General features: G+C 40.3%; 1 protein-coding gene across 1 annotated transcript in view; it reads right to left on the bottom strand.

The window, feature by feature from the left end:
• The window catches only part of LOC139199966 (cGMP-inhibited 3',5'-cyclic phosphodiesterase 3A-like), a 46824-nt gene that overhangs the window by 6920 nt on the left and 14276 nt on the right, over positions 1-25628 (bottom strand). The window contains exons 2-11 of the mRNA XM_070829183.1: positions 8070-8315; positions 5394-5539; positions 5191-5306; positions 4732-4975; positions 4539-4615; positions 3830-4026; positions 3372-3509; positions 2909-3020; positions 1556-1663; positions 756-955 (exon numbers count right to left, since the gene is read on the bottom strand). Coding sequence (XP_070685284.1) covers positions 756-955; positions 1556-1663; positions 2909-3020; positions 3372-3509; positions 3830-4026; positions 4539-4615; positions 4732-4975; positions 5191-5306; positions 5394-5539; positions 8070-8315 — 1584 coding nt within the window. The remainder of the gene's footprint in view (positions 1-755; positions 956-1555; positions 1664-2908; positions 3021-3371; positions 3510-3829; positions 4027-4538; positions 4616-4731; positions 4976-5190; positions 5307-5393; positions 5540-8069; positions 8316-25628) is intronic.

The raw sequence follows: 25628 nt of genomic DNA, 5'->3' as shown, positions 1-25628 counted from the left end.
AAAAAGTTTGTTGTTTGCTTTTTTCACCAATAAAGAGTGGCTGTTCTATATTCATGACCTTCCATTTCCTGGTGGTCAAAATTTGTCAAAAAGTGGGTTCATTTGTCTGTTTATGATGTCTGGTTCAGGAGATATGAAAAAAAGTGTTTGACATAAAACTTTTAAAAATCAAGTAGATCCCATTATGGACCTTAAAAAACAGGTTACAAAAGTATGCCATGCGACTACATGGGAACCTATTTTCTCCTGTTAGACTAATATTTTGGTCCCCACAGAGGTGGCTGCTGAAAAGCATGAATTTGATTTTGTCCATACACATGTGAATGGATGTTTGTTATCTTTTCCGGAATAAAGTTGGAGGTCGTGGTCATTTCATATTTTCCTGTGAGGTCAGGTTGGCATATTAACACTGGTGCCCACTGGTGTTTATCAAACATAATAAGTCGTTGTATTTCACCCTCACCCTGCCTAGCTTCAGTGCATCATAAAATACTGGGTAAAGGATTAATCTGCTGAAGCGCCGGTTCAAAATGTGATCCAACATTTATATGGATGTCAGGTATTGAGTTCAGCGATATCGAGATTAGCTGCGGACTGAGAGGTTCATAAACTCCTGCACACATGACCAAACACATGATCCCCTTCAGGCTGACACCTGGCAGAGATGATTATCTTTAATCTCTCATCAATATCCATCAGTGCCACCTCCCTGTCAATCCATCCCCACAGCCGCTCCCTTCTCTCTCTTTATTTACCTGTGGTGCACTGGTAGCTACTAGAAAGGCGTTGGTTCTTCCAGGATGGTCATAATCGTGCATGGCAGCAGCTACATATAGGGCCATGAGCTCCAGGCCAGGAATAAGACCAGAAAGGGAGCCATAGCCTTCCTCCGCCACAGAGTTCATCTTTGACATCAGGAACCCTGCGGCACCAGGTGTAATGCCATTCTCTGAGTCTGCGGGCACAAAGAGAACACTCTCTTAGCTCTTAGGTTGTTTATTCAGAAAGATACTTTCAAAACTTCAACTCTTACTCTAGTATCTATCTCCTAGATGTTGTTGAGTGTTAAGTGACAAAACAGTATAAAGTAGCAACAGCAGAGAGACAATAATAAATATAGTACAGAAATGTGAAGGTGAAGGTATGTTGTCACATTAAACCTGTGACGCTTTCCTTGAAGCTGTTGAGGTCCATTGTTGTGCCACTAAGTTGAGAAGATGTAAGTGTAACCCGTACTGTTAATCTGTTGAATATACAGACGTACAGTAGGGGAGGGAGTGTGGAGGGTATTTACTCAAATGTGTCACGTTGGTGTCACTATGTTTAACACAATTAATCATTATCTAACACACCAGCATCTGTCAACTGATTACAATTGACTGTGATACCCAATGACGGCCACATGGGTGCTCCGAGGGTGGACTTTTTTGACAATGACATCCATGATATGCATCACTCCAGCCAATCAACATGCTGCTGCAAGAGTCCAAGAGTGGAAACAAAAACAAGACATTTCATTTGCCCAAAATATGAGTGAGTAAGAAGAAGTCCTCACCCATGTGTATCCCATTCTCAGTCAGCAGGATGGGCAGGCCTGGCACGGGCTGAGTGGTGAGGTACCAAACAGCATGCAGCACATCAGTAGCATGGATCCGATTGTGATCTGTGGAGCAAAAAACAAAATGCTAATTCACACAAGTGGAGGGCAGTAAGACCTTTAGTTTTACAGTTTTAAACGTGACGTCTGAGGAGTGGCTTTATTCAACTGGAAAACAACAAACCCTAAAGCCCCCTTTCAGACAAGGAATCTGTAATACTGCTAAAGTAACGGTTTTCTGCCTTTTAACATAGTTGCATGTTGACCCAAATTGAAATATGTGAGAACACACTCTCAAGTTACTCGGCATCTGACAAAGGAGAAGGCAATGTAATAAGTTTCATTAAATGTACACAACAAGTAATTGGTAAAATCTCCATGATGTATGATGCAAAATTAGCTCACAGAGCAGAAACAGTTTTTCCTGTTTTCGGAGGAAGTGAACATGTTCCATGGACGGATACAAGGATAATATTTCAATGAAAATGTACAGACCATGTTATCAAAAGCACTACTACAGTGTGTCCTCAGTTCCAATAAGAAACACAAGGAAAAACATTTTTAGAGCTTCAGTCTAGACATGAATTGACATAAACACCGTAACTAATTAGATATGATCATCTTCTGATACTAAAAACTTATAAATTTGACCAAAGGTAACTTGATATTCCTTTTTTCAGCACATTTCTGTTTCTGAAAAGAATGCAATGACCAGCTTCAATGGGTAAACTTACAGACATGACAGAACACTGAGTATCCTCATGTACCAGGGATTGCAACATAATATGTCCATAATCCTCAACCCCAACATCTATATAAAAAGGAATCCTTGCACCGTTGTATTAAGCATTAACATAAAAATAGGGTGAAGATCAGTCCAGAATTCTCTATAAGGTGCTAAAGCAACATGCTTGATATTTTATTGGGGGGGTGATCGGTCATTTTGTTGTCTTTGACATGAATTGCTTTGAAAACCCTTTCTGCTTTGAAACTTGAGCATGTCACAAATGACTGAAGCAGAAAGCAGGCCTATTAGTGGTGCTTTATTTCTCTGGCAAAGCAATACATCCACCTTGTGGCAGATAAAGGAAATGCTGGATATCATAATTCACTAATGCCTGATGCTTGCTCATGTGGGGATTCTTGAATCCTTAATTTTGAATTCTTAAATTGTTGGGTCTCTCATAGATTTTCGTCTATGGAAAGCATCTTTAGATAACATTTGATATGAATTGGTGCTATATAAATAAAGACTGATTGATTGATTGGTTGACTTAAACAATTTTATAAATATGGAGATCTTCTACTCACAAGGGATGACCCTGTATCCGTTCTCCAAAGCATGGAAGTAGTTCATGAACTCTTGCACAGGAATTTTGAAGGTCTCAAACAGGCCTGTGTCTTCAAAGAGCCTGTAGGCAACCTGGGACACAACATGAGGAAAACACACTGTGTTACAATCACATCTCATCTCTAGAGATGTACAGTTAGGCCTGGTATCCTGATTGATATTAACAAAGAGCTGAGCTATGGTGTTATTCACACCTGTCAAGTCACTCTTTACTCTGCAGCACACGTTTTGTTCATCTAAAGGGTTACATAAGAATTTTCGAAATAACACATTCCCAGCACATGTCACTACCACATTAAGCTGCAAACTGCATAGATGCGAACATTTCCGTCAATATGAGTTCCTTTTAATTAAATCAGTATTGATATGTTTTAATTAAATAAATGTCACATAACATTTGCTCACTAATTAATTAGTGTTTACCTGACTGAGGATGCAGCCTGTCTTGCCATGAGTCTTCTCCACTAGACTGAAAATAGGAAAGTTCCAGTTGTTGAGTTGACTCATCAGAGGCTCCAGCCCTGGCATCAAAAGAGGCTCCGGGGCCAAGATCGGCTTGTCCTGTCAGGTAAAGGTTTGGGTGCAGAGGAGAGGTCAGAAAGATGCAGACAAGCACGTGCACGTCCGTCAGACTGCACCACTGTTTGATTTTCCTGCATTTAGGAAAAGCATTTTCAAAATATGATATTATTATGAGTCAGCATATCTACCTAATGACAGAAAAATAAAGGATAAATTATTATTAAAATCACTCTTATTGAGAAAGAAATTATCAATCTTCATTACTACTTGTTGTTAGAGGAAACACATTAAAGCACACATCAAGTAACGGTGGCTTGTTTCTTTCTCCATTACCAAATGAAGCCTGTCTGATTGCCCACCTCTGGTGATGGCAGGAGTGGGTGAAGAACGATGCCCTCTGTCAGATACTCCCTGCAACCTTCCCTCGCTTCAGGTGGCTTCTTGCCTCCTTCCCCCTCCTCTTCATTCTGTGCAAAGTCACTGCTGTCACTGTGGTTGGTCTCATAGGTGCTGTCGTAGGTGCTGTCATAGTCTGAGGAGGCTATGACACGCTCATCTGGGGAGACAATAGACGTGTTTGACAAAAAAGGCAATTTAGCGTAACCGTGTCGGTTGTCATCCAAAGTTACAATGAGGGCAGCCGTGGAGAAGGTGTGAGTGAATCAAAAATATCAAATTGTCAACCTAGAAAATAAGATGGAAGCAGTCTATATTTATCAATCAGGTTAAATTCTGGAAGCATTTCCTTTTATATCATTCACGTCATTGACTTCATTAAGATTCACACCAGAAACCTCTACTTCATCCATCCATAGATAAGTGGATATACCACTTATCCTTAAGGGTCATGGGGGGGCTGGAGCCAATCCCAGCTGACATTTGGCGAGGGTGCACCCTGGCCTGGGCCAACAAACAGAGACACACAACTACTCTCACACCTTAACACATTAACCTAACCTGAATGTCTTTGGACTGTGGGAGGAAGAATTTCCCCTGTAAAAATCACTTCTCCAGCTCAAACGGATAGATATAATGTCATTCGCTTGCAGGCTGTACTCTGCTGTTTACCTGGATGGGGTATTCTGTCTCCTTTGTCGACAGACTCTACCCCGTGGTTTAGTCGGTTGTTGAACGGCCTGCCACAGCTGATAGAACGAGAGCAGAGGAATACAGACACATTCAGGGGACACATGTTAGTCCACTACTGCGATATTTCGAAATCTGAGCTTTCTAGATTTAGAGCTGCTCATCAAAATGTTACCTGCTGCAGAGTGGTGGAGGCCGCCAGTGAGGGGTGGTGGAGCTCGGGGCACTCTGGCTGTGACTTAAGGCTCTGTGGTGGCTCTTGGGGGCCACAGAGCCAGGGGTCCGCTCTGTCAGGGGCCCAACCGGCTCAGGAAGCTGCACTGAACACGTCTTGGTAGTGGGGCTGGAGACAGGAGTGCCCTGGACGGGAGGAGACGGGCACGGAGACCCCAGAGGTGACACGTTGGAGGGGGGGAAACCTGAAAAAGAAAGCAGTCCTGACTCTCATGTTTCAGTCTTGAGTATTTGAGTATTTATCTGTCTTTATTAAGTTTAAGTGGTCAAGTTCTGAAAAGAATTTCTTTTGTAAATTTAAAAGATCTAGTGTAAACATATTTTCCCCAAGTAACTTACTCTAAATATATATAGACGCGCACGCACACACACACACACACACACACACACAGACACACACCTGGTCTTCCCAGTGGTTTGCTGTAGAGGTGGTTGGAGGTGACAGAGGCAGCACAGGAGGCAGACATGGACCGACTCTTTGAGATGGTCATCATCACTGAGTTGTTCCATGATTCACTGATTTAATGTAAGAAAACCATCAGATGAATAAATTATTGTAACCCTTAAATGCTTGATCTGTTACTGTTCAAAGCTATTGCATACCTTTCTGTGGTGTGTTTGATGCTGGCTGAGCGGTCTCGGCGTACAGGGCCAGGCTCGATGGTAGGCAGCCCTGTAGCTGAGGTGGTTGTGGTCCAAGTTGATGAGATTCTCCTAAGCAACCCCGGGGGCAGACTCCGTCTTAGACGCTGTAATGCAGATGAACAAAGACATGTTTACACACTCACAGATGTTTTAACAGTGGTAGATGAAGCAAGACACCATTCAGGTACTTCGGCACTGGACAGAATCTCAAAAAAGAGGGGATTTTCAATGAAGAGCGGCTAATATTTTGAATCTCACAGGACACGAACAAGCATTATGACCACGCTGTAGAGAAATACAGCTCTATTTGGTTCAAACTTCATCTTTCAGCCTCTAGCCATGTTTTAAAGGATAAGTTCATTATTTCTAAACCTTTTTTGGTATCTAATTGACTCATAGATACAATAAGTTTTGGAACTGGTCCAGTCGATCGTCTCAGCTGGCACCCGCAAACAGGCTGTAATGGCTGCAATGTAATCCCTTGGGGCAACCTCGCCCGTCCGAGCACATCCACGAGAAGTGCTTGCTTTTGTCACTGACTGGCTCTGACAGCACCAGCAACACTTCAGAAAGGATCCCTACACAGATAAACCTGCAAGATCCTATTTGTTTAACCAGAAACAGCCATTTTATCACTCCATTCAAAGCCACCAGACTCCATTGACAAAAACAGTAATTTTACGTCGCAGAACATGGGAGTCGCTGGTGTTTAAACACCATCTGAACTTTTTAAAACATTTAAGTCACATGTAGCATAAACATGATTGAGGCCAACTTTTTATACCTTCCAGTCATTTACGAATCCAAAATATGTATAATAAGGGTTAAATGGGTTTAAAATGAAAGTTATAAAATAAATAAAGTGCGTTCTATTTTCATACAGAGCCGTGCTTCCTTTTCTTCTCCATTAAAAAAGTAAAAAGAAAAAGAAGTAAAAAGTAAAAGACATCAAACTAGAAGGATGCCATATTTGTTCTTCCAGCCCATTCCTGTTCTTTAAAAGCATATGGGAGACAGAATGGTAAGTACAAAAGAGTCATGCTTATTTCCCCCGTGGTATCAATCTATCCACTGTTGTAAATTTTGTTGTAAAGCCATGAGCTAAACTCAGTTATTTGTCAGTTTGTATTTTTGTACAATTGTCTCTCTCTCTTCCTCTCTCTCTCTCTCTCTCTCTCTCTCTCTCTCTCTCTCTCTCTCTCTCTCTCTCACACACACACACACACACACACACACAGATGAATATAGAGGGCAGCAGAGGATCAAATTTCTCATAGCACTGAAGAAAATCATATCTATCCCTCTTTGCCTGTTCACTTCTTCAGCAGATAACCACACACACACACACAAACACACACACAAGCATCTAATAGTGTGTGTCAGACAGAAAAGGACGGAAAGAGAGAGAGAGAGATGAGATATATAACTGCTATTTCTGTCCTTACTTCAGAGCCAGACAACAGGGCAGCACAAGTGAGCTGAATCACCAACTTTAACCCATTGCCACATGCAGACTCACAAATCCCCAATGAGCTAAAATGAGGCAGCATCTCATTGAGCTCCACTACATGGGTCGAGCATTTGAGTGCACTCAGCCAGTGTTAAAGCTGCTTGTCACTTTCCTGGTAGGCTATCCTGCATTGCATCACACGCTGGATTTACTTTCTTTGCCGCCTTAAGTGCCTGCATACATTTTGAAGCACTGGCCTTGTAAAACATTAAAAAGCCTTGTGGAAGCTAGTGCGTCATTGTTAGCTACATTAAAGGCCCACACTACACCAGCAGCAAGCGAGGGAAATCAGGGTGATAGATGCAGAAGGAGGTACACCTGGCTGTGTGTGTGTGTGTGACATTTTTGTTAGTCCTCACAACTTCAAAGGGCTGTTTTGAGGGAGTTAAGATTTGGTTTTAAGGTTCAAGTTAGAATTTAGGTTCATGTTAATGTTAAGGTAAGGGTTGGGCTGTACTGTAGCATACAACTCAACTAAAAGAAACCCATAGAACTATAGACATTTAGAGATATTTTCCTTTACTTATTATAATTTTAGCTTCCTGATGGGAAACAGTTTGAGTTTAAAGAGCTACTCCACTGATTTTACAAATGAAAGTCTGTCTACAGGTCTCAGGGAGTACTACTGCACACGTGGAGAAAAAAACAAGCTTCATAAAGCCTTCTGTGGCTTCACATGGAAACAAATGTGAAGTCTGAAAGATAACATTAGTTGGGGCTGAAAACTACAAGCTCACATGAGTTGTAAGCAGTTCAACCAAAAAGAAATTTTCACTTCTAGATGAATTAATATGAATGATCTACAGGCCTCGGGAAGTGAAAGTACATTAGAGGAAAATGAAAAATAAACTATTTTCTGTTCCAGAATTTCTTTCTTGTTTTGTTTAAAATCTTTTTATTCAATTGTGAACCCTCAGATTTATTTGAGGATCTTTTTTTTTTGGGCAGTACCAAACCACGGCTACAAATTACCAATCAGACTATATCTGTGTTCAAGTTTACAGTTTACATCCTTTGTCTTTGGAGTTTGAAATTGTGGTTCAGCCGCTGGATATTATCTCAAGCACATAACCAGAGACACAACAATGGACAAAAACACATTTTTAAGAAAGACAGACATTTACCTTTGGGATGGCCAGTCTTTCTGCCTTTTCAGGCCCCTCCTCGGAGTCAGAGCAGGTGTGTGTGTCTGCAGGGAAGCAAGGCCGGTGGAGCGGCTGGAGGCTAATCTGGGTGCTGAGGAGGTTGCTGACGGCCTTCAGAGAGCTGCAGGTGTTTGGGGGAAGTGAGGGGTCTGCCAGCAGGTCTGAGATCAGACCGTGGGCCTCACCCATCACCGCGATGTCCACGACCATGCTGGTGCCCGAAGACTGGACAATGGAGGAAAAGGAGAGATAGAGAATGGAAAAATCATTCTTCGTTCACTTTTTCTGATGTAATGCAATTATGATGCAGTGAACAAACATCACAGATGCACGCAGCTTCTTTATCTCTCTACCTGAAATAGAAAGAGAATGTCTGTGTGGTGCTGGAGACAGCACATACACTGTGTGTCTGCATCCGTCTTTATTCTAAATTAAACATTTTATGACATCCTGTTGTTCTTCTGTATGTTGTATCAGCAGCTTGGTCAGGTGATGTGAGTCTAAAAATAAAGCTGGTAGCATGATGGCTACTTGGGTTGAGCATGTGAAGGCTAGTAAGGAGTAATGGCAGTGGTAAAAATATCCATAGCCATAAAAAGCACCATTAATAGACATACTACAGTATTCTTATGCAGAATAACACACCTCACTCTAACGCCACACCCTCCTGCTTGAACTTAGCTGTCATTGATTCAACATTGACTGATAAGCCCCCAGGCTCATCTATGTCAAAGGTCAGTCATGTGTGGATTCAGTAATGGATTCCACCCTTAATGTCAACATGTGGTAATCAGCTCGTCCTTAGCTTATGATCAATTTCCTTACACTCAGAAGCGCACACACACACACACAAACATGTATACGTACGTGTACAGTATACATAATTGTGTGCATGCAGAATGTAGCATTTGTAATGTATATATATTCATATGTGTAATGTACATGTGGACAAAGCTCAAGACACAATTTCTACCTGGAAAAAAAGTTGATACTGTAGACTTTTTTGCTTTTTAGATTTTTCAACAATGGAAAAATCTTGTCAATGAAATAATGTAAAAGTTCAAAGAAGAGATGCACTGACTGACTTATTCATCCCAATATGGATTCCGATACCTGGGCTTTGGGCCTTGGCCAATACCAAGTACCGATCCGATACCCAACCTTTTAAGAAACTGGGATCATTCTTTTATGTGTTAAGACAACATCAACTTGACTTAAACATTGCTTTTCTAACGTTTTAACAAAAAAATGTAATCAATAAATAAATTAATATGAATTTACTGACCTACCCTTAAAACAATAAATAATCATGCACCAGCAACTTCATAAAAAGTCATAATGTGCATTAATGCTGTAATGATGATAATTTTATATTTTGTTTACTGTTTAAAGTCTGAAAATCAGAAATAATAAATGGACAAAATTTCCAAAAGAATAACATATTGGAGCGATATGACACCTCATATTTGCGATAAGTTGCATTATGTGTGATTTACTTACTTACTCGTTATTATGTAGTAATGTCACTGATGACTTCTTAACACGTAAAAAAAACGGGGACAGAGCCAAATATTACTGTAACTGAAAAGACTTAACATCCCACAATCCAACATATTTCTACCAACTTCAAATTCTTTTTAAGCCACAGTGAGGTCAGTGAGTGAGGTTGGATACGGCCGACTCGAAAACGTTTAATTGGCAACCCACCAAAACTCTGTCACACAGTCATACACATGCGTGTGTGACTGTTCAAAAACACAAATGTATTTATAAAAACATTTCTGCAGCAACTTTTGTGGAAAAGACTAATCTTGATTCAATAGAAGAGACAGAGCACAACAAGGGCTGTTCACTGCAGAGAAAGTTGGATGTGAGTGAACTTTGGAAGAGTCCGCTGAGCTGTCACTTTCTGGGATGAACTGTTACACTGTCAAACCCCCACTCAAGCCTATAATGTCGACACTTCAATAAGAACCAAACATGTTTAAATGAGAATGACTGGGAGCGACTTGACCACAAAGCAAAAGTTTGACTGATTTGAATCCTTAAACGACACAAACGGACAAAATTTCTCTATTGCTGCAACACCAACTGGATCCCCAATAGTGCTGGGGACTGTGTGCTTGTGGATACTAGTGCTCATAAAATATACAAATCTTAATACCAACATGGAAATGAACTTAATGCTCTGCAAAGCCCTTTTTTCATTCAAGAAAAGAAAAATGAATCTCAAATGTTACATGACTCAACACAACAGACACGCGCAGTACAAGAGTTGCGCTGCAGTAAAACAGTCTTGACTGTTCATTTAAATGAGGAACTGTCTGATCAAGAAACATATCAACAAGATTACCAGGCTATTATTATTCAAAGGACTATTTTTAGGATCTTTTGGACCAGTGCTGGTAATGATATGTGTGTGTAAAGCATTTTGATAGTAGGAATACATCTGGAAAGACTTGGTTATCAATGAGATATAAGGCAGCTATATATTATAGAGGAGTGTGTTAAAGGAAAGAAAACAGTTATTTCCAAACAGTCACTATTGCCTGCTGATATGTTCTTCAGTACTGGTGACTAATCTGTTGGAAAAAAACTATGTGGCCTAACGATGACAGTTGTTGCTTAAATTTGTATGAACCTTATTTATTTGCTTGGCCATGATTAATTAAACAACAATCTGTACTGAGCTGATAACATAGATCCTATGATATATTGGCTGTGCTCTTGACACCTTTAAGAAAGCAAATCATAAAATGCTGTAAATGTAAAATAAAAAAAATCTGAAATGGAAATAATAGGGCAGCTCATGGAACAATGGATTTCTAGGTGAATCAAGACATTAAAACTGGCCCTGACGTTTTCTTGCTTTCCGCCCCGTCACTTCTTCCGCATCCTTCTCTCAACCCACTGTGCCAGCACATGAAGCAAATGAGTTCACGTGATCGCTCCATCCATAAGCCTTCACTCTCCCATCTGCCTGCCCCTCGAGGCTACGAGGCATCTCGACTGGCAGCAACCTCTGCTTGAATCTGTGCCTAACTTTTTCACGTATGTTGTCATTTCATATGGTGTTTTTTTTTTCACATCCTGAGCCTGGGAGTTGTCTACTCTATCCAGGTCCTCAGTTAACTCAAGCTATCGCTGTTTCTCCAGCTCAAAAATATAAAAAAATATTTGTCTGTGGTAGAGCTTAATCTTAGGTAGAAAAAGATGTGGACGTGTGGGTGGAGTAAAGGGGAAATTATAAAAGGTAACTGCAGAGCCACTCTGTGAATTTAAACAAAGTGACAGATGATTCTCATAATTTGCTTCCCTAAACAGATTGTATTAGCCCTTCAAACATGTCAGAGCTCAGGGCTGTTATGTGATGAGTAAATGCATCAAGCACATAGGAGGATAGTTTCCTGGAAGAGCGCCTGTCTGTATGTGTGCATGTGTGAGTGTGCATGTGTCACCTCAACCTGAACAAAACCCATTAGACCACTCCAGAGCTTTATGACATCCTGCTATTGTGACATTCACCCATTACCTGGCAGTAATGGACTCTGTTCAGCTAATGTCAGGGAGAGAGTGAGATAAAGGGAGCTTGAATGTGTGTGCGTATGTGTGTTTGTGTGTGTGTGTGTGTGTCTGTGTGTGCATGTATGTGGCAGCTGTTTTTGTGGCCGCTTTCTCTATTAGAATTTCTTTCTTTTTTTTAAACAAACTATAGTATTTGTGTGCATTTGCAAGTCCATTCAGTGCAAGTGCATGAGCATTTGAGCTGATGGAGTGCTGTCTACTAGAACAGACACAGTGGAGAGGGAAGGCGAGGGAGAAGGTTATCGATTCCTCCCAGCATAGAGGCCCACAGGAGACAGCAGGGGGAGCAATGGTCAATGAGTAAATCAACTGTGGACACACACAAAACACACACAAAGACACACAAACACACACACACACACACACACACACATACACAGGCATTCATGTACCAGAACTGCCCCCTTGAATCAATCTGTCAGGCTCTCAGTGTTATACAGTACAGAAAGATGGGTCATAACCCCTTAATAAATGCGGTGCGCTGTAACAGAAGACAATATTAAACAGCGGCCTATGATGATGTACACAGATAAGTAAAATAAGATCTGTGTAAATGAAGCTCCTAAGAATAGAACTACTGATTTGGATCAGTAATCAAGCCACATAACATCATGAGTGTTAGAGGGTAAACCAAATCCACTCAGAGCAGGGATGGGCATAGAAGCATGCATACAGTAAGTGGTCAAACCTCAACATTGGAATATACATTACAGAATTGACATGACATTGAGTTAATATATGATACAGCATCAACAAAAATGGCTTTATAAAATTCATTGCTGGACTACTTTATTGCGTTATATTGTTTTCTGGCCAAGAAAAGTACGTTTGTAGCAGAGAACGATATCCTTAACCGCTGAATATAATTGATAATAATTGTACTGTTTTAAATTCCCTTCATCTTTGAGCATTTAAAAGGCAGCCTAGTGCATGAAACTCAAATAAGGAAGTTTACGCATGCACAAATAGCAGGTAATGTGGCTTGGAACTTATTTCAGGATAGCCCGTGTGTTTAAAATGTAACACTGATGCTGTCTCTGAGAAAAATATTGACAGTGATGATTCCCCTTTCTCTCTCCCTCTTTGAATTCTTTCCTCCTCCAGTTCCTTATTTCTCTTCTTCTTCCTCCCCCCCCCCTCTCATATCTGCTATTTCCCACTATTTCAGTTATCCCTCTCTACCCCCATCCCCCAGCCCTCTCCTGAGAGACAGTTAGAGGATATGTAGGCAGATCAAGCATAAAGGCAGATGGTGAGAGCAGAGCAAGCGAGAGATAAAGAGAAAAAGAGCGACAGAGAGATAGAGCGAATGAAAGGGAGTGATAGACAGAGAAAGAGAGGAGCTGAGTCCACAGGCAGACCATGGCCAGTCAAGTGAAAAAGAGAACAGCTCACTCTAGCAGGCCAGCTGAGCTCCTCCACAAACCTAACCTACAAAAACTGTAAATACAGTGGGAAGCTGCCCATTGTTTCTCTACTGCTATACCAAGAGTACAGACAAGTTCAAAATATGTCCAAAGCCCTTACACCTCGCTCAGCTTTAAGAATTAATGCTGAAGCAGTAGTAGCCAACAAAGCACGCCAGAGGCCAAGTTCATGTTCTGGATACAGGAGGATAATTGCAGAATTGCAAACAGTTGCAGAATTGCAGAGCAGGAGCGCCACACACTTGCAAGTCTATTAATCCTCAACAAATGTGCCTATTGATTTGGTTGACTAGCAAAGTATGTGGTTGGAAGGAACACAGGCTTGCTGAGATGTGTTTTCTGAGCTGGTCAAGATGTGTGCGATTCCAGTTTCGCAAATAATCTACCTTCCTCTCTTATTCACAATGTGCAAAACTGATGCTAAGGCAAAATCAATAGATATCAACGCAACTGTTGGAGATAATGAACCTATGCAAACCACTATGTTGCTGTGAGATAACACATATATGAAACAGATAACAAAGCGACCATTAGAGGACATGCCCCTAAACAATTAGTACCCATCTAAGAACAATAGTGACAATGACTCTCTCAACAGCGGCTTCACTCTCCTGCTTACGAACACCAGTCTCTCACATGCGTAATTGACCTAAAAACTAGGCTGTATCAAGAAGCTTAATTTAGACATTGCTTCAAGTTGTCCTATTTAAACCATCTCATCATCACTGATTAAATGGCTTTCCTTTTTCTGCACACATGTGCACACACACACACACACACAGACACATACACAAACAGACAAAGTGCATGAGCGTCCACATGCACATACATCTGCATACACCCAGACTGGGGAGAGATTCCAGTCAAACCAATACTAAACCTGTTTAGGATGATGTGCATTGTCCTGATGGCATCCCATGATACTTGCTGAGTGCCTTCTCTGCATCATTCGAGTTCAGTATGAACGCAACCACTCAATCCCGATCTCGTTCTCGTCTAGATTCCTACAGATATGATACAGCAGCTTTATGCTCTTCCTCCTTCCTTTAACTCTTGTTTAAATGTCACAGTCGCAAGAGTCTCAATCTAAAGCAAATGACATTTCAATAATGTAGCCCACAAACACTTCCTCGCCCTCTCCTCTCCTCTGGTCTCCTCTTCTCTGCCGCTTCATGAACCTCCCTCTGTCCTCTCACCCGCCCCTGCCTCTGCATCTGCCAATTGCAAATGTTTACCAGTGGCTCAGGGATGAGAAAACCTGCCGTACACAGAAATCAGCTGTATTGAAAATACCTGGTTGCTAAGATACATTGGGACAAAGATCAAAGTGACTCGTCTATGAACCATAAAATAGTTGTTCGGGGCTCAGTTGGCCACAGCCATACTACGCCCACTACTTGTCAAGTATTTCCTGTGATAGCAGGTGATGCATGACAACCGAGCAGCGAGTAATGTGTATTATCAGAACGGGGCTTTCTAGATCAGGAAGCTGAGGTACATATTGATTCATTAAAAGTCTATTAAGATGGTAGGTTTGTTGTTGGCTCAAGCTGCTTGTCCAGTATATCCAGTGTGGACATGCGACTCATAGACATGGATTTGAATATTAAATTCATCAAACAGTTGTTTGTTGGGGGATTTGTAACCTGTTCAACAAACAGTATGGTGTTCTTCAGCACAACAATACCTCTTGTTGGATTTTAAAAATGGGGTAAAATAATTTACTAATAACACTGATAATATGACACAATGCAAACCATTTGGTAATAAACTTTAGGCAGTAAAAGCCTTGTGAGACCTTATGGCCTCTTATGTTCGCAATGGATCATTGGACTCTCAGTTCTGTGAAATTGACACATAACTTTGCTGCTCTATGCAAGTGTCAGCAGTTTTTGGTTCATTATTTACATCACCTAGACCATTTAAAGCCATAACCAAAACACTACGCTACTAGTGACACATGAGGTGTTCCTAACACTGTTCACAAGCCGCCCAGCACAAAATGGCTAAATAATGTGACATATGAAGAATATTTCATAAGCCAAAGTATTTCCCTCATTTGATGGTTACAAATGTCATTTGTGGTATATTTAAAATAAAAAAGATTAAAATAGCTTCAGTACCATAATGTTAGCGACTAGGAGTCAGAATTTAAAGGTGATCCTCCAGCTGAAAAATGGCAATTGAAATGTGTAGAAAATATTTTCTGACCATGCATATTTCAATTGCTATTTTGTAAATGGAGTATCGTATCGTCTTTTAATGCTATATGTAATTTGTTTGTATTCCATGTCAATCTTGTATTATATGAAAAGTCATACCAGTAACCATTTAACTCAATTCAGTTTTAGATACAGACTGCAGTCAAATAAACTAGGCACAAGTAGAGAAGGTTTGGGAGAGAAGGGACCTTCACAATGGCTACTAAAAAGCTCATGCGCTTAATGTTACCACAGCTCAAATCTACCTCACTGCTATGCAGGAATTCAGCAAACACAATACAATTCTGAACACATCCATGAACCCACAAACAGTAACAAGTCAAGTGCTATTCTACAACATTTAAGTTGAAAAAGAAATCACACCTATCCCCCTCTTCCCATGTGGACTGCACTGACCTGGGATCTGCTCAGGGCTCTCTTGTAGTCCCATTCTGGCTGGCACATAATCTGGAGATAGAAGCATACAAACAGGAGCTGCTGTCAGAGACCCGTCCACTCTGTGACACTATACAGCACTATCTAAGCACAGGACTTCTTTTCTCTTCTTCTGCTGTCCCTCCTTTACTTCTTCCTCCCTTCATCCCTTTCTCAGTCAACCAATCTAAAAATAAAAAAAGAGCAGGCGTTGCTCATGAAGAAAAAGAAAAGAACACATCATCCTTAATGCTGGAGGGCTGATCTACATACGGCTCCCCTCCACCACCACCACCACCACCACCACCCTCTATCTGTCCTCTCACGGCACTGATTTTCCATTTTTGCTCATTAAGAGAAAACTACAATTCAATTTCACACTCAGGCGATGAGTTTTTTTCTTGTGTCTTTCCTCAAATATGACAGCTTAGAAATTTTTGGAAGGCACCTTTAACAGAGCTGGCCGTTTTCTCCTGCTTCCAGTATTTGAAAATCCCAGAAAAATCTCTGTATTAGACACACAAAGATGAAAATGATAGATGGCCAGCAGGAGTATTTCCTAGAGTATAACAGGGATCATTTAAAGCTGCACAGCTTGTGGCCCCAAATGTCAGGAAGAGGCAATTCTTTGAATTTGGACACAGAAGAAGAAGAAGAAGATGAAGCCAAAAACAGGAGGCACAGCACAGACTGAATCAAGACAACACTTGCTGTGTTGGAGCAAGTTGAGCATTTTGTACTTTAGTTTTGATTAATTCTTCATGTACAGAGAGAGGGCCTCATACTCGTAATCATACCTGACAGCAGAGGTTAATTTAGAAAGCTACGGCATCTCAGTTAGAGTCTACAAGACTCTGTTCTCTGTCACATCCCCACTGCGTGATCTGGACAGATAAAATGAGTTTGTTAAAAAAAAAAACATTCTTTCCAGCTTTAAAAAATGTTTCATTAAATCACTTCTGTTCCTTGTGTTACACGACCTGTCATCAAAAGTAAGAACAAAGGTTGACACAACAATCAGCAGCATGTGACCTTGAGGTTCTGCCAGTAGATTTAAAACTGCAACTAAATAACGAAGCCGGTACTGTAGTTTTGTGTGTGAACAGATGCTGAACCAGGAAGCGGTACAGGACACCTGAGTGCACGTGTGAAGCCGATTTGAGCTGAACAATACGTAATATTTACGACAAAGTATACAACATACAGTGTGTTTTCAGTGTATGTTGACAATATTCAGTTATCAATAATCATCTATATTTATTTTATTTTCTTTAAGTTGAAAGCATGTTCCAGGCATCAGTTCATATTACATCATGCTGACGGGCAGCACCTTCATACATAATGATGACGCCCCCTCTCATTTTCTTTTTATTAGATAATACATTAATGAAATACTTGATGTGAATCATTATTCATTGAATTATTAATTCAATTGATTAAAAACAATCACTGCAATATGAAAAAGTGATTTTGGAAAAAAAATAAAAAATAGGAATGTCTATCTAGGCTGCAGTCTGCTCTGACAATGTTAAACCTACAGGCAGTAAATATACTTGACTGCTCTCTAGCTGGCTGCTAACCCTCAAAATTATGTTCAGCAGGTCATTCAGCTGGACGTAAAATAATGACTACCCTTTTCGGTTATTTTGAATGTGGCCGTAACAAGCACTGTCAACTTTTATTCAAATGAACATCGCCCAAAAGTCTTTTAATGTTTGAACGTAGCTTTTGCTCTACTGTATCGTCCCTTTCATTGACTGCATGCATCAGGTCAATGTGCAAAATGTTTCTTGCGCAAAAAGAAACGGGTGATTTTAAAAATTGATAATTATAATATTGCTTAATTCTGTATGCATGTGTGTGTGTGTGTGTGTGTGTGTGTGTCTGTGAGTGTGTGTTGTGTCTGTAGACTGCCCTAGCTGTCATAGTTGGTCTGCTGATGAACTAAAATGAGTTGACCTGACAGTGCAACTGTCATCCGCTGGAGATGACTTTGCATCATGAATGGCAGATGAGATAATCTGCCTAATACAGCGGATTCATGCTTTATGTGAGCCCCTCAGGATGGGAAGGAGGTTGTTTGGAAGAATAAAAGCACTGTAATGCTGAATCACTGTGAACGCCTTGATCATGTAAAATATGCATACTTCATTTTGGAACACTGTGCACACTGTTGTTTCTGGTTGATAATGTTCATTCAAGGCTGGTAAACAAGGTGCCGTGTTTAAGTGATAATGCAGTTACAGTGCTGCACAGCGGCAGAAATCAGACTCGAGAAAACCAAATGAGTCCCTTTCCTCTCTATGACAATCTACATATATTTCACTTCCTATTTCCCCCTTAAATCCTCCTTTGTGCACTGCTGTCCCTTGACAGCCTCCATTTCTGCTCAAATGCACTTCTCATGTCAGGTCTATAAGAGGCAGGGAAATCACAGAGACCTAATGCACTTTTGAGCCACATAATCTTTGACAGCTCCATCATTCAGTCTTAAATAGACTGTTACTAATTCACTTTACTCATGCAATACAAGCATAGATTCATCAGTATAGGTATTTACACTACAAAAAAAAAAAGTCAACATTGTGTGCAAGTGAGGATGGTCCATTTTCACACATAGACCTGAGTGTTGTGTTGCTGGGACGGCCAACACATGCATAAACACTCTGCACACTGCAGGGGGAGCTCTTTTTGTTTACATGAACACTGCAGGTCTCAGTTGGTGCTTTTGTGGTATGCAGAGCCTCATTATGTGTTAAATCCATGCATTTAAAAGACCGTAAAAAATGTGAGCTTAAAAAAAAACACCAGAATGCATTTTAAAAGACATGATTTTACATAACTGTGCAGTTATGTAATTTTTAAAACACATAACCTGAATGGACACAAATACCCATTTGAACACTTTTAATGACATTAGACGGGAAAATCTGAAAACATCTTTTTATGGAGGCTGGATCCCACCCCAGCCTGCTCTGGATAGACAAAAAGACTGCACACTTGGAATATTAAAACATGCAAAAACACCATAACTTTGTCCAGAGAGTACCAGTGATCCAAACTCGGACATACTACAGACCGCAGAATAATTGCCATCAGTTCTCCCCATTAAAGTAAAATGTAAAAAACAATACACGAAACATTGCAACATTTTACAGTATGTGTGTAATTAATCAGTTATATTAATCTTGACTACTTCTTTATGAAGTCCACAGTGCTCCATGTCCTTCATTAATCTCATTATTCCAACAAGATAAATATCATTCAAAATCATAATCACACAGCTTTTCAGGTGTTATGACCCATCTCTCATAAAAACCCAACTGCCTGAGGCTGAAAATAAAAGGAGAAATTTCTTTGGAAGTGAGAAAACATCTTTGTTTTGCATTGTAAAAATTACTCTGATTATTATTATTCACCACAGACACAACACAAAAAAACTGTGCATACTTTGACTTCACCCCTTCTTTCTTGAACTGCTCTTTAAGTACTTTAAATGAAATCCACTCTGTCAATGCAAACCAATTTGGGATTGTTTACAGAAGTTGTAAATCTTGTTCTGTAAAACACTATGTGACCGTCCTTACCCTGGCTTCTTCTAACAGTATCGTGTGTGAGTGTATGTGTGTGTGTGTGTGTGTGTGTGTGTGTGTGTGTGTGTGTGAAGTGGTCTGCTTGTGTTATGATGTACTATGACAAAGTCATGTAAGGGCTGAAGGGACAAAAGAGCTGCCTGGCTGAATGTCTGTGGGTTTGTCTTTAAACATACACACCCACACACTCGCACACACACTCACACAGGGAGGCGCAAGCATGCAAACGAGTGCACACACGTGCACTGACGCACACATGAACACACATGCTCTCTGTTTGTCACGACTCAGACACTCCAGTCCTGAAGAACCCAGCAAGCCAGACCAAAACCCCTACTGGCCAGCAACTGTTCTTACTAGATCCCAGCTGAGGCAGAAAAAGAGACAGGAGGAAGAGATATAACACAAATATGGAGAGAGAGAGAGAGAGAAAGATAGATGATCACATATGGAAATGTAGCAACAAAAATGTTTCTCTATCATTATATTACCTCTATCTTTACATTAACTACCAATGAACTAATAGGGGAGTAATGGCATCTAATGTACCTCCCTTATCTAATCGCAACTCTTTTCTTCTCATCTGTGTTTTACCCTGATGGATACAAGTGATTACATGTTTCTGTAATCTGTATTTGACTACACTAGTGGCTGAGGTGCAAGATTGGAAAACATGGTTCAAATCAGAATTGGAATATGAATACAAATATTTTTAAACGATATGGCAAATGTGTGCAAAATGACATATACGCATGGCACATTTGCACATGCAAACCAAAACATTTTGCTCAGAAAACAGAATTCAGTAACATGATATGATCAAATTGTCACATTCCAATTTACTGAAAGTCAATAATGTGATATTATTGAAGTATTGTCCATCTCTACTGTGATAAGATAAGGAGAGATGACCTTTCATCTCTTCTTATCTTAATCCCTGTCATGATCAATCAATGCTCCCCGTTGTAGCACATCACTTTTCAGGCCTCTGACAAAAAATCAATGAAGTCAATTTGCTGGTACTGTAGTGGTGTATGTTGTATTAATGCAGATAGCTTCACTCGTGGCACAGCACATAATGTTTTCTATACAAACTGGTTCATAGTGACCCCAAGAATCACACTTTACCCACTCATCATAGCTAGCTTGCCAAAGAGATTTGGCAAAGCAGCCTGTGTATGCATGGTTTGCCTGTGTGTTTATAAGAGTGCGCGTGTGTGTGTGTGTGTGAGGGAGAGAGAGGGAGAGAGAGAGGGAGAGAGACGGGGCTCCTGGGCTTGATGATGATGACTCACCCACCCACACAATCACACACGTGAATTAAGACATGCACTCATCACTCAAAACCATGTTAGCGATGCTCACTGATGCTAATTGTTCCCAATCAGCGTATCAGCGGTCCTGTCGATGCACTGTGAAACCAGACCACACCAGCGATCGCTTATTGATCTCATTACACACTAACGTCACTCTGCAAGTCAAGCGAGTGTTTATGTGTCTGTGTGCACATGTGTCAAGGGTCGACTGGTGCATCCATCGAAGACCTACAGCTAAGCCCAACGCTGCAACGACTCAAAGCGACGGATGATCGGAGAACATAATCAATACAAAAACATGTGAAGTCAGTTTTATTTATTGAGGCAAGACTAACTGTCAGCAGCCATGGTAGCAGCTATGTGAGGCGGTACGGTGGTACTCTGAGATAAATGCTAACATGCTCAGAGCCTGATGGTAATGTCAATAATTTTGCAGGTATTTGGTCATAAACCAAACACCTGATGAGACCTGATGATGGTGAAGTTAAGAGATCACGAATAAATGTCACGGCATTCCATCCAATAGTTGTCGAGACAATTCACACAAAAAACACACAGATGTCAACCTCATGACAGCAAAACTCATAACAAAAGCTAAAAATGGCCAAAAGGGCTATTTAGATGTACTTCCTGTAAAACCATAAACAAGCAATTCAAGTTTACAGGTAAAGAATAATTATTGGCTAGTTTCCCCAATGCAGACTGCAAATTAAAATTGTCACAGCTGGATGATGGAAAAAAGACACCAAGGTTAATGTCACGTATAATTAAAAATCTTCATGACAAAAAATCATTAATGAGAAGTGCAAGGTCCCCTAAATCCTCACCGAATTCCCAGAAGTCACAGAAGCTTACTTTTTTTTAACAGTAGCTATGAATAAGTAAAGGTAGTTGGGGGAGAGACAGCTTTCAGAAGCCTTTCTCTCACTATCTAACACATATACATACACTGAAAAAACGAGTTAACACTGACAGAGAATATATAGATAAAATATTAGGGTTTGACTTGTAGAAAAGCAAAATTACTTTCATTGTTTCATTTGTATCTCTCCCCTTTCTTGTCCCATGTGAATGGATTGTGCTGATAGCAACCACCAACATAGCCTCAGGCAAGTGTGTGTGTGTGTGTGTGTGTGTGTGTGTGTGTGTGTGTGTGTGCATGCGTGTGTGTGAAGCAGAGTTGCATGACTAAGCCTTTGCATGCACTGTCAAGTGAATGCATGCATGCCTCTGTCAGCAAATCTAGATCTGTACATCTCATCTTTGTAATGTCCCTCTAATGTGTGACACATGAACAGTTCACGAAACAGTGCTTTTGCAGTTGCATGTTATCATGTGACCTGTAGCATGATGCCTTGTATCTGTCGATGTGTTAAATTCTTAATATAACGGCACCCTGAGTAATTAGATGACATGCACTGCACTTAATGATGTATTAAGTGGTTTTCCTTTAATTAAGTTTAAATCAAATGTCTTCACAAACAGGGTCGCTTGTATTGCCAACCCCCATTTTCCTCATATCCATGTAATAAACCTAGTTTTATTATTTTAATTATTCGCAATGTTTCAAATCAAAGAGAAATATTGGTTTATGGTGATGTTGGATTTGAAGCATTATTTTATCCTTTATGAAATACTTTGTTTTTTCAGGTTTTTCAATTTATTGGATTTGCAAAAACAGACAGTCCCATCTAGATATTTTATCTGCAAATTGTGTCTCAGCTGAAATTCCAGGTTTACTATATCATAATATACCACTGTAATATCAAATTACATATACTGTGATCTACAGCAAAACTACCACCAAAACAAACAACACCTGCCCTAATAATATGACTGAGCTGCAATAAATAAATGAGTGAACGGATGAATTAAGCATAAACAAAACATTGAAGTCTAATAATGTAATAATATATTGATTAATAATAACAACAAATGATACACATGAATTTATATCGTTCAAAACAGTTCGAATGATAACAGTGTGCAGTAGTATTCTTGCACCATCTACTTGTCATCTTTGCATCCATGAGTAAGCTGCATTGCACGCAAAGGGGTCCTCATGCATGCACAAAACTCATCACACACACACACACACACACACACACACACAAACCATTTCATCCCTGTCTTCCTCCTCCCTCCCTTTCTCCCTCCAAGGCTCCACGGCTAAGTGGAGTGTTTTTCCCTCGCGTTGTTTTACCCATGTTAGCTACTGACGCCAGCTTGTCATTCTCTGCTCCTATTACTGTGAGAGGGGAGTGCGTCAGAGCTCCCACAACCCACTTCTCTCTGTCAGCTTTCTGCTCTTGCTGATTGACACTGACGTTGCCGGGTGTTAGCATTTCAGGCTGAGTCCCATGGGAACAACGTGAGCGTCCAGACACTGGTCTTCCATTTGGAGCTGCATGCATAATGACTTACATCCCATTTTGTGTCTGTGCTTCTTTCATGTTTCCCCTCCAAAATCTTCCAGATGATACTTTTTAAGGAAATTAAATGATAAAAGACATTTCTGCTTAAGCATCATTTTCTGCCATACTACTTTTTAACTAAAGGTAAAGCAATGATAAACTAAAGAACCACTCAGAAACCCACCACAAAGATTTCGCTGCATTCATAAATTCAGCCTACAATCTACAATATATAACAAATAGTGTCTGAACAGCCACATGTTAATATCTCAAGAAGTGGTGTCAACAGACCTACTACTGGGACTTTTAGATCAGTGATCATCAAAGTTGGGTCGAGGCACTCCCAGGGGTCTGTGGCAGTCTGCCATGGGATCAATGAAAAGTTTGTAGATTCTTTCATTTAAATTGTCATGATTAAAATAAAATATTAAAACAAAATTATAACTAAAGTCTTCATAGTTGAATTAATAATATTTTCATTTTTAAAATAAATAAAGCAGTCAGTCAGAGATCAGTAGTTACAAAGATGGATAGATTTTTTAAAACTGGCTATGGCTGCAAATGAATTCAATGAAAAACAAAAAAAGTAAGTAAATATAAAGACGACTACATCCAATATGGCTTTAGCAAATTTGGACGACCAAATGCCAAGGCCCAAAGGCCAAAATGTCTGATATGACTGCAGTGTCTTGCCAAATTGTGGTTTATATAGTTTACGTATGCACTCAATGGTAGATGGTCTGTATGGCACCTTTTTAGTCATTTCAACCACTCAACGTGCTTTTACTCTACATTCACATCCACACTTCATTCACGCAGGAGGAATCTAAGTTGGAGGAGACTATTCTTTCACACACATTCATTCACCAAAGCTCTGCTTCGGGAGCAACTTAGACATGTTCTAAAATGCACTTCAAATCAGACCTTTTCTCTTGATTCGCCTCTGACATTTTGTTTGTTCTTACTTGCAAGAACTGATCCCAAGTATAGTCTATAGTTTAATTGACAATAGCCTCCCTTCATAAGTATTTTGCCTTTTTCTCTGACTTATGATAAAATGAAATATAAAGTTCAGAATCATGAGACAAACAAAAAAAGCCAAGACTCAGCAGAGAGTGTTTGTTGTTAGAATCGATCACCGGTGGATACACTGCTTTGCAAAATGTCCGATTTATGAAATTTTGATACGTGCAAAAAGTGCTTCTTGCAAACAGCTGCGAGTACAATCTGTGCTAAAAACTGAAATCCTTGGGGATAAATAAATACATGCAAATACGGATTGCTGTAAATTGCCTGGATTACCTAAATCTCTGGTGCACCCACACCCACACTCTCCAATTACTCCAACTAATTAGAGACCTGTGGTCTATACTGAGAATTACATGTCACCAAAGTCTGTGAACTACTGACAGCGACAAAAATAATGATGTAAATTGTTCCAAACTAGCAGGTGTACCACAGCTAGCAGGAGAGAGAAGAAGCTGTCAATCAGACGCAATCTGTACACATGGGCAGTGTGCTGAGAAGAGGTCTAATTAACAGCGTAAGTGAAGAGACCTATGTGGGTGGACTATGGGTGTGTATGAGCTTTAATGTTATTAATATTTAAACCAAAACAAACCTTTTGCAAAACCCACAGGAAACGACCATTTTATGGCTGTTTATCTGAACAATTTCTCCTGGGAAACATTAACCCAGACCCCCTAGTAGATGCCTGCAAATAAAAAGTATCCACTAAATAACATGAGTCTGATATGATTATTTCTCTATATCTATTCATTACGCTGTCCCTGTCTCCTGCGGTGACACATGCACGGGCTATTGTGTAGTCCACAAAAGATAATAATTGGTAAACACTGGTCTGAGATACCAACAACAAAAAGAAAGACACCGAGTTGAAAACTTGAAGGAGAACAAATCCATGGAAAGAAAACGGCTCTTCTGGGTAGCCTTGTCTTCAGGCTAAACTAAAGACACTCAGCATGTTTCACACCAGAGCAGCTTCATCCAATAAGGACTGAATTCCTTGATGAATGAGATTGGACAGAGAGAGGTAGAGAAGGAAACAAGTGGAAGGAGGATAAAGGGAGAGAAAGATGTTGGTGAAAATAAGCTGAATGAAAGAAGGGAACACGTTGACATTAGCACAAGCTGCATCAGGCCTAAAGGAAACAAAATACCACATATACATGAGTGTGTGTGTGTGTGTGTGCGTGTGTGTGCGTGGCGCTGTATGTGTTTGTGTGAGTGAGCGATTGAGACAAGGAGAGTGTGTGTGTGTGTGTGTGTGTGTGTGTGTGTGTGTACCATCCTGTATACACATCACAGCCCAAGGCCAACTCCTTCGTCTTCTCCTCAGATGAGAACCAAGCGCTCATTTCGTGATGCTTTACCACAGCTCGGAGAAAACAGGGTGCCATTTATAGAATGGATCCAATTATTTCTAAATATTGAAACTTGACCTGAAATAAACTCTGTGCTCCATACCTGGTTAAACTTACCCTGGGAGAGACGTCATGTTAAAGCACAAGACACTGGGGGAATTACAGATGCGGCCTACGACCTGC

Source organism: Pempheris klunzingeri, chromosome 4, assembly GCF_042242105.1.
Source record: "Pempheris klunzingeri isolate RE-2024b chromosome 4, fPemKlu1.hap1, whole genome shotgun sequence".
Taxonomy (NCBI): domain Eukaryota; kingdom Metazoa; phylum Chordata; class Actinopteri; order Acropomatiformes; family Pempheridae; genus Pempheris; species Pempheris klunzingeri.
Note: the sequence above shows the minus strand (reverse complement) of the source record. Positions and strands in the feature narration are given on the sequence as shown.